The sequence below is a fragment of the Marmota monax genome, unplaced genomic scaffold (genome assembly GCF_021218885.2).
Source record: "Marmota monax isolate L192 unplaced genomic scaffold, Marmota_monax_Labrador192_F-V1.1 WCK01_AAM20220418_F8-fsc00021, whole genome shotgun sequence".
NCBI classification, from domain to species: domain Eukaryota; kingdom Metazoa; phylum Chordata; class Mammalia; order Rodentia; family Sciuridae; genus Marmota; species Marmota monax.
In genome coordinates this window covers 23,196,795-23,211,703 of record NW_026695228.1, presented here as the reverse complement: position 1 = coordinate 23,211,703, position 14,909 = coordinate 23,196,795, and the positions used below count along the sequence as shown (strand labels likewise).

General features: G+C 40.7%; 1 protein-coding gene and 1 pseudogene across 1 annotated transcript; both read right to left on the bottom strand.

Annotated features, from left to right (window-relative positions):
• Nucleotides 1–1,697: 1,697 nt before the first annotated feature.
• LOC124087667 (zinc finger protein 333-like) lies at nt 1,698–2,868 on the bottom strand (annotated as a pseudogene).
• Nucleotides 2,869–12,261: 9,393 nt separating this feature from the next.
• LOC124087836 (olfactory receptor 7A17-like) lies at nt 12,262–13,191 on the bottom strand. Its single transcript, XM_046436965.1, has one exon. It carries the CDS (start codon nt 13,189–13,191, stop codon nt 12,262–12,264), a length of 930 nt encoding a protein of 309 aa, XP_046292921.1.
• Between the last annotated feature and the right edge of the window lie 1,718 nt (nt 13,192–14,909).

The following is a 14,909-nucleotide window of genomic DNA, read 5'->3' as shown; positions in this document are numbered from 1 at the left end:
CTCTCCTGCTTGAAAAGGGCCCAATGAATCAAGGGCAGTTGTTGGGGTGAGGAAAAATCATTTATTTGCTAAGTCAACAAAACTGAGCTGATGGTGGGCTAGCAACCTGAAAGACTGCCTTAACTCAGCAGACGCTTGAGCTCCTTTCAATCTTCAGGCAAGGAGGAAAGAAGGGGAGTTAGGATAGAAAATCACAGGTGAGCAGACTTCTAGACATCTCTCCAATAGCCCCACACTGGCCACCTGTTGATCATGGAGCTCCTGTAAATCCTGAAAATGTCTTAGTTATGCTTATCTTCGTATCATCAGCCTTGAAGGGGGAAGAGAGAGATTAGGGAGGTTTCAGATAAATCAGATTTGTGCTGCTAGTTTGGGGGAAACATTCCTCAAAAGATGAACACATCTACGTGCAGAGTGGAGCAGAAACAGTCTCATCAGTGGTCGGGGCAGCAAAGGGGGTGGACACGATATGGAGGCAGAGACGCTGAGGCAGTTCACAGCTGCACATGCCCAGGAGAAGCGCTGTTGACAGAGGAGCTCAAGCCCCTAAAAGGCAGCACCAGCCACTGTTACCACGCAACGTGGATCAACCTCACTGACATGTTATTGAGGGGTGCCACATGAATATGGGATAGATACAGTGGAAAAACAACTGAAGAGGGCTCTGTATGGTTCAATTTCCATGAACAGGAAGTGAAAACTTATGGTGGTAGAAGTCAGAGCAGTGGTGACCTCTGGGGACAGGGCTTACAGACTGGGGTGGTGTCCAAGGGAAACTTCTGCAGTGATAAAGTATTTACTTTTTGATGGGGTAGTAGCCAGTGTAGACACACATAAAACTCATCAAGGTTCACACTAAGATTTATGAACTTTGGTGTAAATCAACCCTCAAATAACAGTATTATAAAACATAAAAAAACACAGTGAGAAGACACACAAATGGATACCATGCTGAGTCAGAGCACCATGAGAAAGTCACTCCCTGTCCCTTAACCAGTGGCCTCAAGTACTCCCCTCAACTTGCTGAGCCGCAGATTCCATGTTTGATGGGGGTGAACACAGGACCAACCTCAAGGCATCACTGAGGAGACCAAGAGCTGCAGCACCTCCGGCAGAGGCTGCAGTCTATTAACAGCAAGCTTTAATGGCGAGTGGCTGTCGCAGGGTGCAGGCCTAAATGGCGACCCTTAGGGGAAAATGGCCAGTTTATAAAAGTAATGGTTCACTGGAAATGAAACAAAATGTGAAAAGCTTTCTTTAATTCCATTGCTTCGAAATATACACATACACTTAAAAACTGATGGAAATATTCAGTTCTCCATCTCCATCTTGGGGAGTATACCATACCTCTCTCAGTAAATGTCCAATTAGAAATCAATATTTATAAGTGTGTGTTTACACAAATAATATGCTTGATCCAGCGGGCTACTGTAGAACTTAATACATTGATTTCAACCACCATAAAGTGTTTATATAAATGGACATGCTGTTTGTGTCAGTTAGAGATTTGTACTCGAGTTAAATAAATAAAGGCACCCCATTCTCTCCTATTCTTTCCTCATAAACAATGTCTTATGTTAGTAATAAATGCATTCTTTTCATGTAACAAGAAATAAACAGGCCAGAGCTAGTTTCATCTGCTGGATGTGAAAACATGAGACTCAGGCTAACAAGTATTCTGAGAACAACCCAAATGTTTACACTTCTATAAACCCACAGCTAAGTGACGAGGGGCCACTGTAGGAGTGAGACTCTGACAAAGGCAAGCCACCTTTCCTGATGTTCTCTCTGTCACAGTGGGTCCTTTTGTTCATGGAAAGTGAGGAGCTGTGCCTGAAGGCTTTCTCACACTGATTGCATTGGTAGGGTCTCCCCGAGGTGTGGGTTCTCACATGCACAATGAAGTGTGAAAACTGGCCGAAGGCTCACCTGCACTCCTGGCATGCATAGGGCTTCTTGCCTCTGGGAGTCCTCACGTGTTTCCTGAGGGATGAGGGCTCAATAAAGGCTTGTCCACACTGCTGGCACTAGTAGGGCTTCTATTCCATGTGAGTACACATGTGACTCTTGAGGGTGGACAGACGACCCAAGACCTGACCGCAGGTCACACACTCATACAGTGTCTCCCCCAAGTGGATTCTCTTGTGCACATTCAGGTGTGTGCTGGTCCGGAAGGGCTTCCGACACTGGGTGCACTCATAGGGTTTCTCTCTGGTGTGGGTCCGCAGGTGTGTCTTCAACAACGAGTGTTCCCTGAAGGCTTTCCCACACTGGCTGCACGCAAAGGGCTTCTCTCCAGTGTGAGTTCTCACGTGGCTCCGGAGAGATGAGGACTGGTTGAAGGCTTTCCCACAGTCCTTGCATGCATAGGGCTTCTCTCCTGTGTGGTTTCTCTGGTGCAGAATCAGGTTGAAGTTCCTGGTGCAGGTTTTCCCACACTGACTACATTCAAAGGGCTTCTCTCCAGTGTGAGTTCTCAGGTGTCTCCACAGATTCGAGGAATACTTGAAGGCCTGTCCACATTCTTGGCACTGGAAGAATTTCTCTGCGGTATGAGTCTTCTCGTGCCTGAGAAGGTCAGAGCTGTAGTGGAAGGACTTTTCACACTGGTCACATGCATAAGTCTTATCCATGATGTGGATTTTTTCAGGTGTGATTAGGTGAGTGTTCTGGAAGAAGGACTTCCTGCTCTCTTGACATTCATGGGGTTGGGGGTCTCTCCAGAAGGAATTGTGTGGTACTGAAAAAGTGGTCTATAGTATTAAAGGGTTTCGCGGGCTCACTATATTCACAGAGATCTTCTCCAGGCTGTGGTTGCTCCTGTGATAAAGACAAAGATTTATCACACTCAGAGGTTGTCTTCCCCATGAGCGCTGAATTCAGGAGAAAGTCAGTCATATATCTACTCAGAGTTCCCTTAGAGGCACAGGGTGGACACTCTCCACCAGAGCTCTTTTCATTACTTTCCTGGGAATTCTTAGATCAGAGTTTTTCTGAATTGTTTAAGCAAAATTAAGTTTTGAGCACCCAATACCTGCATGCAATCTGTGAAAATGATTACTGAAGGACACTCTGTGAAGATACAAGTGTTTCTTTCCAGTTCTGGGGATGGAACCCAGGGTCTCTCCAATGCTAAGCCCATGTGCTATCATTTTCACCCTGGCACCAAGACACAAGTCTTAATCTACATTTAAAGTTTTCTCCAACTTATGACATTCACTGACTTTAAAAAAACTGTTTCCTCCTTGGAAAGCACCCTTTAACACCAATCTCTCTCTCAGCTCTTAGGCAGCTTTTCTACCCTATGGCAACCACAGACTTGTCCTACTCTAGAGATCCAAGAGTAGCCCCTTGTGAATCTTATCTGTTTTGTGTCAATGGAAAAAATCCCCACAGAAATATCTTGGCTAAGAATTGATTCTTGGGGTTGAAGTGGAGGTTCTGAAATGAATTAGGTAATAAAATAATTAAAGGCACAGAGAAAGAAACTCTGGGATCAAGATGACCAAAAAGCATAACAAGGCTTGTGTGGGATCAATACTGATCCCAAACATAGGAAGAATATTACAAAGAGGAAGAATGTATCAGAGAGCCAAGAAAAATTCCTGACAGCCTTTGACTATGTGCAGAATTATGAAATCACAAAACAAGGGATAAGAATCATAGAAAATATGCTGAGAAAAGATTCCATGAAGACTGGGACTGACGCTAAAGAGAAATATTAGCAAGAATGTACAGTGGGGAGGTACGGATAAAATACATGCATTAAAATAGTAAATATGAAGAGGAGGAGGGACAAATATTTCTGTCAAATCAGAGGAAAGTATTAAAGTTAAAAAGGAAAGGTTGATTTTCTAAAGGAGCTCAACCTAACATCCCTCTCATTCAAGGCACTGAGAATGTCCCCTGTTGACAATTTCCAACTCTCATGCCCCTTTTGCCTCCTAGAGCTGGTGCTCACCAGGTCCTCCTGAACTCACCTAAACAGGTCTCTGGGAAGACTCCTCTCTCACAGCTCCACAGCTTCTCTCCTTGCTCCCAGGGGGACAACTTACTGGGTTTCCCTAGTTCATCTCCTGCTTGTGGGAAAGAAGATGCCCAGTATGGAATGACCATGCCCTACCATGACCCAGATGTAGAATGACATCCCAAAGTCCTTGAGGTTCTAGAAATCCATAACTGAATCCTGGGGGACACTAATGAACAGAATCCCAGCCTCCTCACTGGGACATAAAGGACAGGGGGATCCCTGGTCCCAACCCAGGGCCAGGCTCAGAGACATATTTGAGAATCCTGGAAGCTTTTAATCATGGAGAGACAAAGCAGAAGACAAATATTCACCTCCACGTGGAGGCCACTGGAAGCATCATGAGGACGTCCTGGCTGGTCTGTCTGCCTCTGGATCTCCCAGACCTCTGTTCAACTTGTTAAAGCCAGATGCTTGGAAGCAATTCTATGGACTGTGGATGCATTCTCCTTGCAATTTTGGATTTCCTAACTTACTACTTTCTTATATTTTTCTCTAGTAATTGCAGATAGACTTCTTTACCTTTGGGAAAATACAAAGGTGAACAAAGCAGATGAAGTCTCTGCTCACCTGTATCTGGTTTTATCAGATCATAGACTGAGAACAGAGAGATAAATGTGTTCTAACACAATGCCCCCAGCCATGGGAAGGGAGCAAAAGGACAGGACTGTCATGACATGTGCATGGGTTTGTGGAGAACAGCTGGGGAGACCTCTGCTGGTTGGCTGAAGGCCAGAACCAGGGCCAGAGTGCACCTGTGGGCTTTGTTTAAAAAAAATAATATCCAAACCTGAAGAATAACAAAGAAGAGATGCCACATGAGAGAAGTGAGGAAGAGGTCAAAACCAACTGGTCAAGGAGACCTGGAAGAGGCACAGGAAACCCAAGAGGTCCTGTATCATATAAAACCATGAAAAGATTCTGTTGTACTTTCATGGAACCTTTTGTGAATTGTTAATTTATCCTCCTTCATCATTTTATCTTTGGATCATTTCTTTATCACTTTGAAACCATAAAAACATCTCTGTTTTTCACTTTGGATGTGTTTATTTCTGCTCCTTTCTTATTTTGCTGGGCACCCAGGATACAGACCCTGGGCTGGAATGCAGCTGGAACCAAGGGAGCGGTTTCCTCCTGTTGGTCTCTCAGGGACCCTGAGCTGATTAACTCACCCCTCCCACCCCACTATTTGCAGATGACATGATTCTATACCTAGAAGACCCAAAAGGGTCTACAAAGAAGGGCATCCCTGTCTTGTTCCAGATTTTAGAGGGAATGCCTTCAATTTTTCTCCATTCAGAATGATGCTAGCCTGAGGCTTAGCATAGATTGCTTTTACAATATTGAGGTATGTTCCTGTTATCCCTAGTTTTTCTAGAGTTTTTAACATAAAGGGATGCTGTACTTTGTTGAATGCTTTTTCTGCGTCTATCGAGATGATCATATGGTTCTTATCTTTAAGTATATTGATGTGGTAAATAACGTTTATTGATTTCCGTATATTGAACCAGCCTTGCATCCTGGGGATGAATCCTACTTGATCATGGTGTACAATTTTTTTGATATGTTTTTGATTCTGATTTGCCAGAATTTTATTGAGGATTTTTGCATCTAGGTTCATTAGAGATATTGGTTTGTAGTTTTCTTTCTTTGAGGTGTCTTTATCTGGTTTGGGAATCAGGGTGATATTGGCCTCATAGAATGAATTTGGAAGTTCTCCCTCTTTTTCTATCTCCTGAAATAGATTGTAGAGTATTTGTATTAGTTCCTCTTTAAAGTTCTTGTAAAATTCTGCTGTATATCCATCCGGTCCTGGGCTTTTCTTGGTTGGTAGTCTTTTGATGGCTTCTTCTATTTCCTCACTTGATATTGGTCTGTTTAGGTTGTTTATATCATCCTGACTCAATCTGGGTAGCTCATATGTCTTAAGGAATTTATCGATGCCTTCACTATCTTCTATTTTATTAGAGTATAGGGTTTCCAAATAATTTCTAATTATCTTCTGTATTTCTGAATTGTCTGTTGTGATGTTGCCTTTTTCATCCCGTAAGCTAGTAATTTGGGTTCTCTCTCTTCTTCTCTTTGTTAGCGTGACTAGTTGTCTATCAATCTTATTTATTTTTTCAAAGAACCAACTTTTAGTTTTGTCAATTTTTTCAATTGTTTCTTTTGTTTCGATTTCATTGATTTCAGCTCTGATTTTAATTATTTCTTGCCTTCTACTGTACTTGCTGCTGATTTGTTCTTTTTCTAAGGCTTCGAAGTGTAGTGTGAGGTCATTTATTTGTTGGCTTTTCCTTCTTTTAAGGAATGAACTCCATGAAATGAATTTTCCTCTTAGTACTGCTTTCATAGTGTCCCAGAGATTTCGATATCTTGTGTCTGAGTTTTCATTTACCTCTAAGAATATTTTAATTTCCTCTTTGATGTCTTCTGTAACCCTTTGTTCATTCAGTAGCATATTGTTTTATCTCCATGTGATGTAGGATTTTTTCTTTCTCATTTTATTATTGATTTCCAATTTCATTCCATTATGATCAGATAAAATGCATGGTAGTATCTCTACTCCTTTGTAATTGCTAAGATTTGCCCTGTGACATAATATATGGTCTATTTTTGAGAAGGATCCATGTGCTGCTGAGAAGAACGTGTATCTGCTTGATGTTTGGTGGTATATTCTGTATATATCAATTAAGTCTAAGTTATTAATTGTATTATTGAGCTCTATGGTTTCTTTATTCAACTTTTGTTTGGAAGATCTGTCCAGTGGTGAGAGAGGTGTGTTAAAATCTCCCATGACTATTGTGTTGTGGTCTATTTGACTCTTGAACTTGAGAAGAGTTTGTTTGATGAACGTAGCTGCACCATTGTTTGGGGCATATATATTAATGATCATCAAGTCTTGTTGGTGTGTATGTAGTGTCCTTGTTTATCCCTTTTGATTAAATTTGGCTTGAAGTCTATTTTATTTGATACAAGTGTGGACACCCCTGCTTGCTTCCAGGGTCCATATGAGTGGTATGATTTTTCCCAACCTTTCACCTTCAGTCTGTGTATGTCTTTTTCTATCAGATGAGTCTCCTGTAGGCAGAATATTGTTGGATCTTTTTTTTAATCCATTCTACTAGCCTATGTCTTTTGATTGGTGCATTTAAGCCATTAACATTTAGGGTTACTATTGAGATATGGTTTCTACTTCCAGCCATATTTGATTATGTATGTTACTTAACATGATTTGTTTTTCCTCTATGCTTAGTTTTTCCTTTACTGTACTACCTCCCGCTGTTGGTTTCCATTGTTATTTTCATTTCCTCTTCCTATAATGTTTTGCCAAGGATGTTTTGAAGAGCTGGTTTTCTAGCTGCAAGTTCTTTTAACTTTTGTTTATCGTGGAAGATTTTAATTTCATCTTCAATCCTGAAGCTTAATTTCGCTGGATACATGATTCTTGGTTGGAACCCTTTTTCTTTCAGTATTTGAAATATGTTGTTCCACGATCTTCTAGCTTTCAGAGTCTGTGTTGAAAGGTCAGCAGTTATCCTGATTGGTTTACCCCTAAATGTAATCTGCTTCCTCTCTCTTGTGGCTTTTAAGATTCTCTCCTTATTCTATATGTTGGGCATCTTCATTATTATGTGTCTTGGTGTGGATCTCTTATGATTTTGTACATTCTGTGTCCTGTAGGCTTCTAGTATTTGGATTTCTTTTTCATTCTTTAAGTCTGGGAAGTTTTCTAATATTATTTCATTGAATAGATTGCTCATTCCCTTGGTTTGCACCTCTATACCCTCTTGTCTCCCAATAACTCTTAAGTTTGGTTTCTTTATGTTTTCCCATAATTCTTGGATGTTCTGCTCATGATTTCTTAACATTCTTGCTGAGCTGTCTATGTTCTTTTCAAGTTGAAAAACTTTGTCTTCGTTGTCTGAAGTTCTATCTTCTAAGTGTTCTACTCTGCTGGTAATACTCTCATTTGAGTTTTTAATTTGGTTTATTTTTTCCTGCATTTCCAGGATTTCTGTTTATTTTTTATATCCTCTATCTCCCTATAGAGTTGATCTTTTGCTTCTTGGATTTGTTTATGTAATTCATTGTCAAAGTGATCTTTCATTGTCTGAATTTGCTGTATAATGTCTTCCTTGAGACTCCAGATCATCTGAAGCATGTATATCCTGAACTTTTTGTCTGACATTCCATCAGCTGTAGATATTACCTCATCTTGTAAAGAATCAGATGTGACTGCGTTACTATTACTGTCCTTGATGGAGTCTGCCTGCAAATGGGATATTCTATCAAGGTATAGATAGGTAATAGCGGACATGCTTGAAAATGAGGTGTCTGCTGTCCTTGGGAGGACTTGCCTGCAAACAGGATGTTCTGCCAAGTGGGCTAGGAAGGCGCTAAGAAAAATTTTATTATCTGTTCTTAACAAGAGCAGAGCTTGGCATGCTCCAGGCCGAAAGTAGATTAGCCATGAGAAGCGGGTCACTTCTGATTAGAAAGTAAAACTTCTGTGTGCTATGTTTAATTAGCTGAAAGACCTGATTCATTGATGTTGGAAGCCTGCCTTCTTTGTTCACAATACTATAAAAAGATGTCTTGTACACAATAGAGGACTTTTTTTCCTGCTGCTGCTTTGCTTGCTCTGCTTCTTCTTTCTATTCTCATGCTGACCTGCGAGTGAATTACTGCAACACATCTAATGTTGAATTGACCTGTATTGTTTGTGGTCCTTTCTTTCCTTGTCTTTTCTTACTGCTCATGATTCTTTCTAGCTTTGTGAAACTGTTGTGTTAATGGTTTTCCCCTTATATATTTGTATTGTTTTTGTATAGCTCCAAAATCCCTCTTTTGCGGAGAAAGACAATGTTAACAGTTCCCAATATCAACAGTACATCATCTAAGCACAAGTTTTCATTATTAATACATTTATAGTTAGATTCTAAGTCTATAGATATTGGTTTTAATTATTATTTAAGAATATAGTCATTAGTTTCATAAAAGGCATACCATATCTGGTGACATATAGAAAACTTAATTTCAGACGAAGGATGTTATACTTAGAGGGAAAGGAGTGAGGGTATGAGGTTAAACTAACTTAGCACCTATGGAGAACTCTAACCAATAGACTGGTAATTTATGCAAGAATGTATAGACTCAACCTCCTATCTGTATTTAGATAGTTACCCTATGTATAGATAGCAAAAGTTAGGAGATTGAAAGTGGGATAGAGGGAATACAAATGAAGAAAAGAAAAAAAATAACAAGGAAGAAAAGAGAAATAAGAGAGAAGAAAAAGGAAAGTAAGATAGAAATAAAGAAAAAATGGGGGGAAGGTGGGGTATATGCAATTCCTCTATATTATATTACTTTGGTAATTAGGTTGTTCATGCACAGTTCTTGGTTTCACATATGTTGAAGTTGTGGACGAGAGAGAAGAAAAAAGAGAAAGAGAAAAAAAAAGTCTCTCAGAACACTGTTTTCCTTGCTTCCAGTAGGTGACATTGTCTATTCCTAGCTTGAGCCTCTGTAATCAGGGTGGTGGGTATAGCCAGTGTGAAAGGAAATGAGCTTCCACCTGTATCTTCCCTAGTCTAGTCTCTGAGGTAGAAACCAGGTGCCTGTACAGTTGTTGTTTTGCATTGATAGCTACAACCCCCAAAAGCTTGTGGGAAATATTTTGAGTTATTGCAGCTAAGGGTGGGGGAGTTGGAAACTGGGTACCTGGATCAGCCGCAGAACCATGCTGGTAGCCACACCCCCTTTGATGGGTTTTAAGGGTTGATGGGCTTCCTCCGGACTAGCAGGAGGGGCAGGCCGGGCTTCCTCTTCAGGTCTGGGCGTGGCACCAGGCTTCCTCCTCCCATCTGGGCTGGGCTGGAGCCCTTGAAATATTTATTAAGAACAGATGAGGGCTGGGGATATGGCTCAAGCGGTAGCGCGCTCGCCTGGCATGCGTGCGGCCCGGGTTCGATCCTCAGCACCACATACCAACAAAGATGTTGTGTCCGCCGAGAACTAAAAGAAATAAATATTAAAAAAAAAAAAATAAAAAAAAAAAAGAACAGATGAACTTAGTTCTTTACTCTGCACCATAACCTGAGATTAGCATCTGATAAGAATTGTGCAATTTCATGTTTCCTAAACTCTATTCCATGAAGTCTATTTTGTATACTGACACTATTGTGAACTCCATCTCCACTGCAGAAACTGGGCTGACATGTGCTATTACATTAAGGAGAGATGGGACCTTTGTTTCAATTCTGACATGATGCTTCCACTTCTCAAAATATGGGCATCTCGATTTCAACTATATGTATTTTTTCCCCTAGGGATATTGGCAATGTCTGTGGGTGGTACTAACCAACCAGGAAAGCTCCCAACACAAATAATTACATTGCCCCCAAATGTCAGCAGCGAGGAGGTGATCAAAGTGAATCCTCAACCAACTTCATTATGTAGAAGAATTACCAGGGATGTGATTTCCAATGCAAATTTTGAGGTCATCGGTCTCCTGAAACTCTATATTCTAACAAGGTCCACAGTGGTCCTGATTCTGAAGGTCCTGGTCCATGGACCTAACTTGGAGTAGCAAGATTCTGAAGCTCTGTGGAGTCTGGCGTAGGTAGTTGTACATCTTCTCCTCCCAAATTGTCTTTGTATGTTATTCTGAAAGGAAGTGCATCCACTCACTCTTTTTCTGTTGTTATTATTATATATTCTCTTGTATTACAGGAGAGTGAAGCCAGAAGTGACCTATCAGTGAGCTACACGACTTTACCATGTATTTATTCATCTATCTATCTATTTATTTATTTATTTTGAGCCAGGGTCTCCCTAACTTGCCCAGGATGGCCTCAAAACTGCCACCATCCAGCATCAGCCTCCAAGTCACTAGGAATCAAGGTGTGCACCACCATTTCCAGCCAAGAATTCCATACAAGGGCTCTTGAATGACAACTAATGTAATTCTGAAAAAGACATTTTACTAGGCAGAATAATTATCTCCTCAAGATGTCTATAAACTAACCCAAAGAAACTTTGAATATGTTACATTAAAAAATAAATTATTCCTTTACATTTTTAATGATTTATTCATACATTATAGTTCTACATTTTATTAGTACATTAGAGTGATATATATTACAGTGGTGCTCATTTTGACATACTCACACACACAGAATGTAATATGCTCCAACTCAGTCCCCAGGACTTCCCCTTTCCCTGCTCTCCTTCTTCCCCTATTCCCCTTCCTGTATTCCACTGGTTTTTATCTATTTATTGATCATGTTTTTAGTTGGCACTTTACACATAAACATGAAGCTGGAACTCGCTACAGTGTGTCCATGTGTGTATGTGACACATTGGGGTCTATTTCACTCTGCAGTCCCCCCTTTCCCCATCCCTCCTCCCTCCACCTCCAGCTCCTTCCTTGATGCCACTGTTCTCCCTTCTAGTTTTATGAGATTCCCTTTTTATTCCTCATTTCTCTCTAGCTTCCACATGTGAGAGAGAATGTTTGACCCTTGATGTTCTGAGCCTGGCTTGTTTCATTTAGAACCATGTTCTCCAGGTCCATCCACTTACCAGCAAAGTCCATGATTTAATTTCTCTTTATGGCTGAGTAAAACTCCATCATATGTATATACCATATTTTCTTTATCCATTTACTGTTGAATTTTTAAGACCTTAATAACTTGTAACAAAATACATTAAATTACTAAAGACAAATTTTCAAGAAAAGTAGTTAAAATGCTGACATACACAGGAACAATAATGCAAACAGAGAAACTGTGGACTCAGATTTCGCTCAAGTACAAATTGCAAAATTGTTCTCAGGTGCCCAGTGCTGCTGTTTCCATGAACGTAGTAAAAGACATGACTATTTTAAGAATGAAACAGAAAAGAACCTAAATCAATACAAGATATGTCAGGTGGGAAGAAATTATTTGTAAGAAACCTTGCCTCTCTGTGACATAAATGTTTCCTGTTTGGAAGAAAAGGTGAGCGGACAAAGTGCAAAACCTATTGCCTCTCAGAGAAATCAGGAAGCTGGGTAAAGAGAGCAGTTACATTGCACAGAGGTCAAAACCAGAATCATGTGACCTCCAGGAGGTAAAGTGAATCAAAGGGTGTCACATTCACAATCAGATCAAAGATCCACAACTCTGGCTCTGAGGCTTTGCTGCCTGCAGTCCTGGGCATGTGCTCCTGAACCCCAGGACAAGAGACTTTCATAATTGCCCTCCAGAGAGCCTTAACAAGGCTCCCTTCACATCCTTATTCCTCAGACTATAGATGAAGGGGTTCAGCATGGGGGTGACCACGGTGTACATCACAGAGGCTGTTGCACTGGAGGGTGAGCTCTTGGCTGAAGCAGAACTGAGGTACACACCAAAGCCTGTGCCATAAAATAAGGAGACCACGGAGAGGTGAGACGCACAGGTGGAGAAGGCTTTGTACCTGCCCTGAGCTGATGAGATTGCACAGATGGAGGACACGATCTTGAAGTAGGAGTAAAGGATGCCAGTGATGGGGCCTCCTCCCAGCAGCACAGTTACAAGATACCTCATCAAATCATTAAGAAAGGTGTCAGAGCAGGCAAGTTGAACCACCTGGTTAAGTTCACAGAAAAAGTGAGGGATGTTTATGTCTCTGCAGAAGGACAGTCTCAAGACCATTAAGCTTTGCAACAAGGCATGCAGGACACTCAGGATCCAGCACACCACAACCAGCAAACCACAGAGCCTGGGATTCATGATGACAGTGTACTGCAGCGGGTGGCAGATGGCCACATACCTGTCATAGGCTATCACAGCCAGGAGGAAGTTGTCCAACTCTCCAAAAATAAAGAAAAGGCACATCTGGGTGATGCAGCCTGCGTAGGTAATGGCCTTGCTCTGTGTCTGGATGTTCACCAGCATCTTGGGGATGGTGGTAGAGGTGAAGCAGATGTCCACAAAGGACAGGTTGGAGAGGAAGAAGTACATGGGTGTGTGCAGGTGGGAGTCTGAGATGGTGGCCAGGATGATGAGCAGGTTCCCCAGCACAGTGACCAGGTACATGGACAGGAATAGCCCAAAGATGAGGGGCTGCAGTTCTGGGTCCTCTGAAAATCCCAGCAGAAGGAATTCTGAAATTCTTGTATTGTTTTTTGGTTCCATGAGGGGGTGTCACTACCAGAAAGAGAATAAATACATGACTATTCTTCACATATATAGACACTACAGATATAATTAAGTGTTACAATTTTTATTTTCCAATAAAAAACTATTTATTCTCTTGTTTCTGGGTCTCGTTATCCTAGGGCATCCCTAGTACCATTACTGTTTATAAATTCCCATCTCACTCTAAGTCTTCTCCCCAAGAGCTCATGCAGTACCTGTTTAAGTAGAAACGACTTCTTACCATGGAAGAGCACTTGAGGAGCACTGGCCACATTCCAGGCACTGTGCAGACCTCAGCAACAAAAGCTCCTACATCCCAATGATGGGAAAAGAGCATATGTAGATACAAAAATCAGAGGTCTGTTTTTTCTTTTTGCTGGGGAAATGGCCTATATTTGCATATGGGTATTTCTATTTCCATATGCACCTCATATTGTACATTTTAAATGCATGTGGTCCTTTGAGTATTAATTATACCTTAACAATGCTATTCAAAAAAGAAATCAAGATATATCATAAACATAAGTTCAAGGAACCCAAGAAAACAAAAGAACACACCACCGGAGAAAGTAAACAGGAGGTGCTTTTTAAGAGAGAGAGAGATGCTAGGTGTAATTTCACGCATTTTCTGTTCATGTAGGCACTCTACACTAACAAACACCCCACCCCTGGGGCTTCTTTTTCATGGTTTTCCAAACTAAAATAAAAAAGAAAATTAAAGAACTGAAAATCATATTATACACATGCAGAAAATATCACATGAAAAAAATAATAATTAATTTGATCAAGACATTTCACACTAGAATATAACTGATACTGTTCCCATGACAACTGGCAGGTGATAAACACTCAGTTATCCCTGGTTGAATGAACCAGAAATGAAGTCCAGTGTATGTGAACACTTCAAATAACATAGTTATGACCCCTTACTTTTTGACAGCAGAAAATGTGTCTGGACACTGCTCAATGCCCCTGGAGCATAAATATCATTTGTGACTGAGAACCACTTTGAAATTAATCATAGCAAAATATTTTTGCAGCACTGATGTAATAGTAAATCAATGATTAAAAAAATAAGAAAGACTACCAAAAGCATGGGTATCACAGCCCCATGGTGAAGTATTGTGCATTCCATTAACTTAGTTGATTTGAAGGAACTCAGTAGGCATCTTTGAGAGAGAGGGAAAGATGGGAAAAGCTAGAAAAGAACCCAGCACTAAACAGAGGGTATGTGCAATGTGCATGGGAGCCTATTCCTGCATTTGTATAAAGGGTATATGAGCTTGTCAGGGTGCAGAGTATAGGAAGTAAGCTTAATAAGAACTTCTAGAAAAACAGTGACAATGCTAGTAATTTTGGTATAATATAGTTTTTTTAATTTAATGCAATGACTTTATGGATTTTATTTTTGTTTCCAATTTTTACTTAATACCTCACTTTGATTATTAATTGCAGTTTTCTATTGAGGGGGCCTTGCTTTTATGTTTCTTATTTTTATTTGCATCGCTGGGGGTCAAACACAGGATGTTGTACATAATAAGCAAGTGCTCTGCCTGAGCTTCACCTCAACCCGTTTTTTGAACAGACACAAAATAACTGTACATACCACAGGGAGAGTGTGAACATTCAATACATATATGCAACATAGAATGCTCAAATCAGGATAATTCGCATTTCCCTCTCTTTAAACATTTGTCAATTCTTTGTTTGGGGAA

Bases quoted from the DNA above. Each gene is read 5' to 3' on its own strand.
- LOC124087836 (XM_046436965.1), bottom strand. From the start codon at position 13,191: ATGGAACCAAAAAACAATACAAGAATTTCAGAATTCCTTCTGCTGGGA.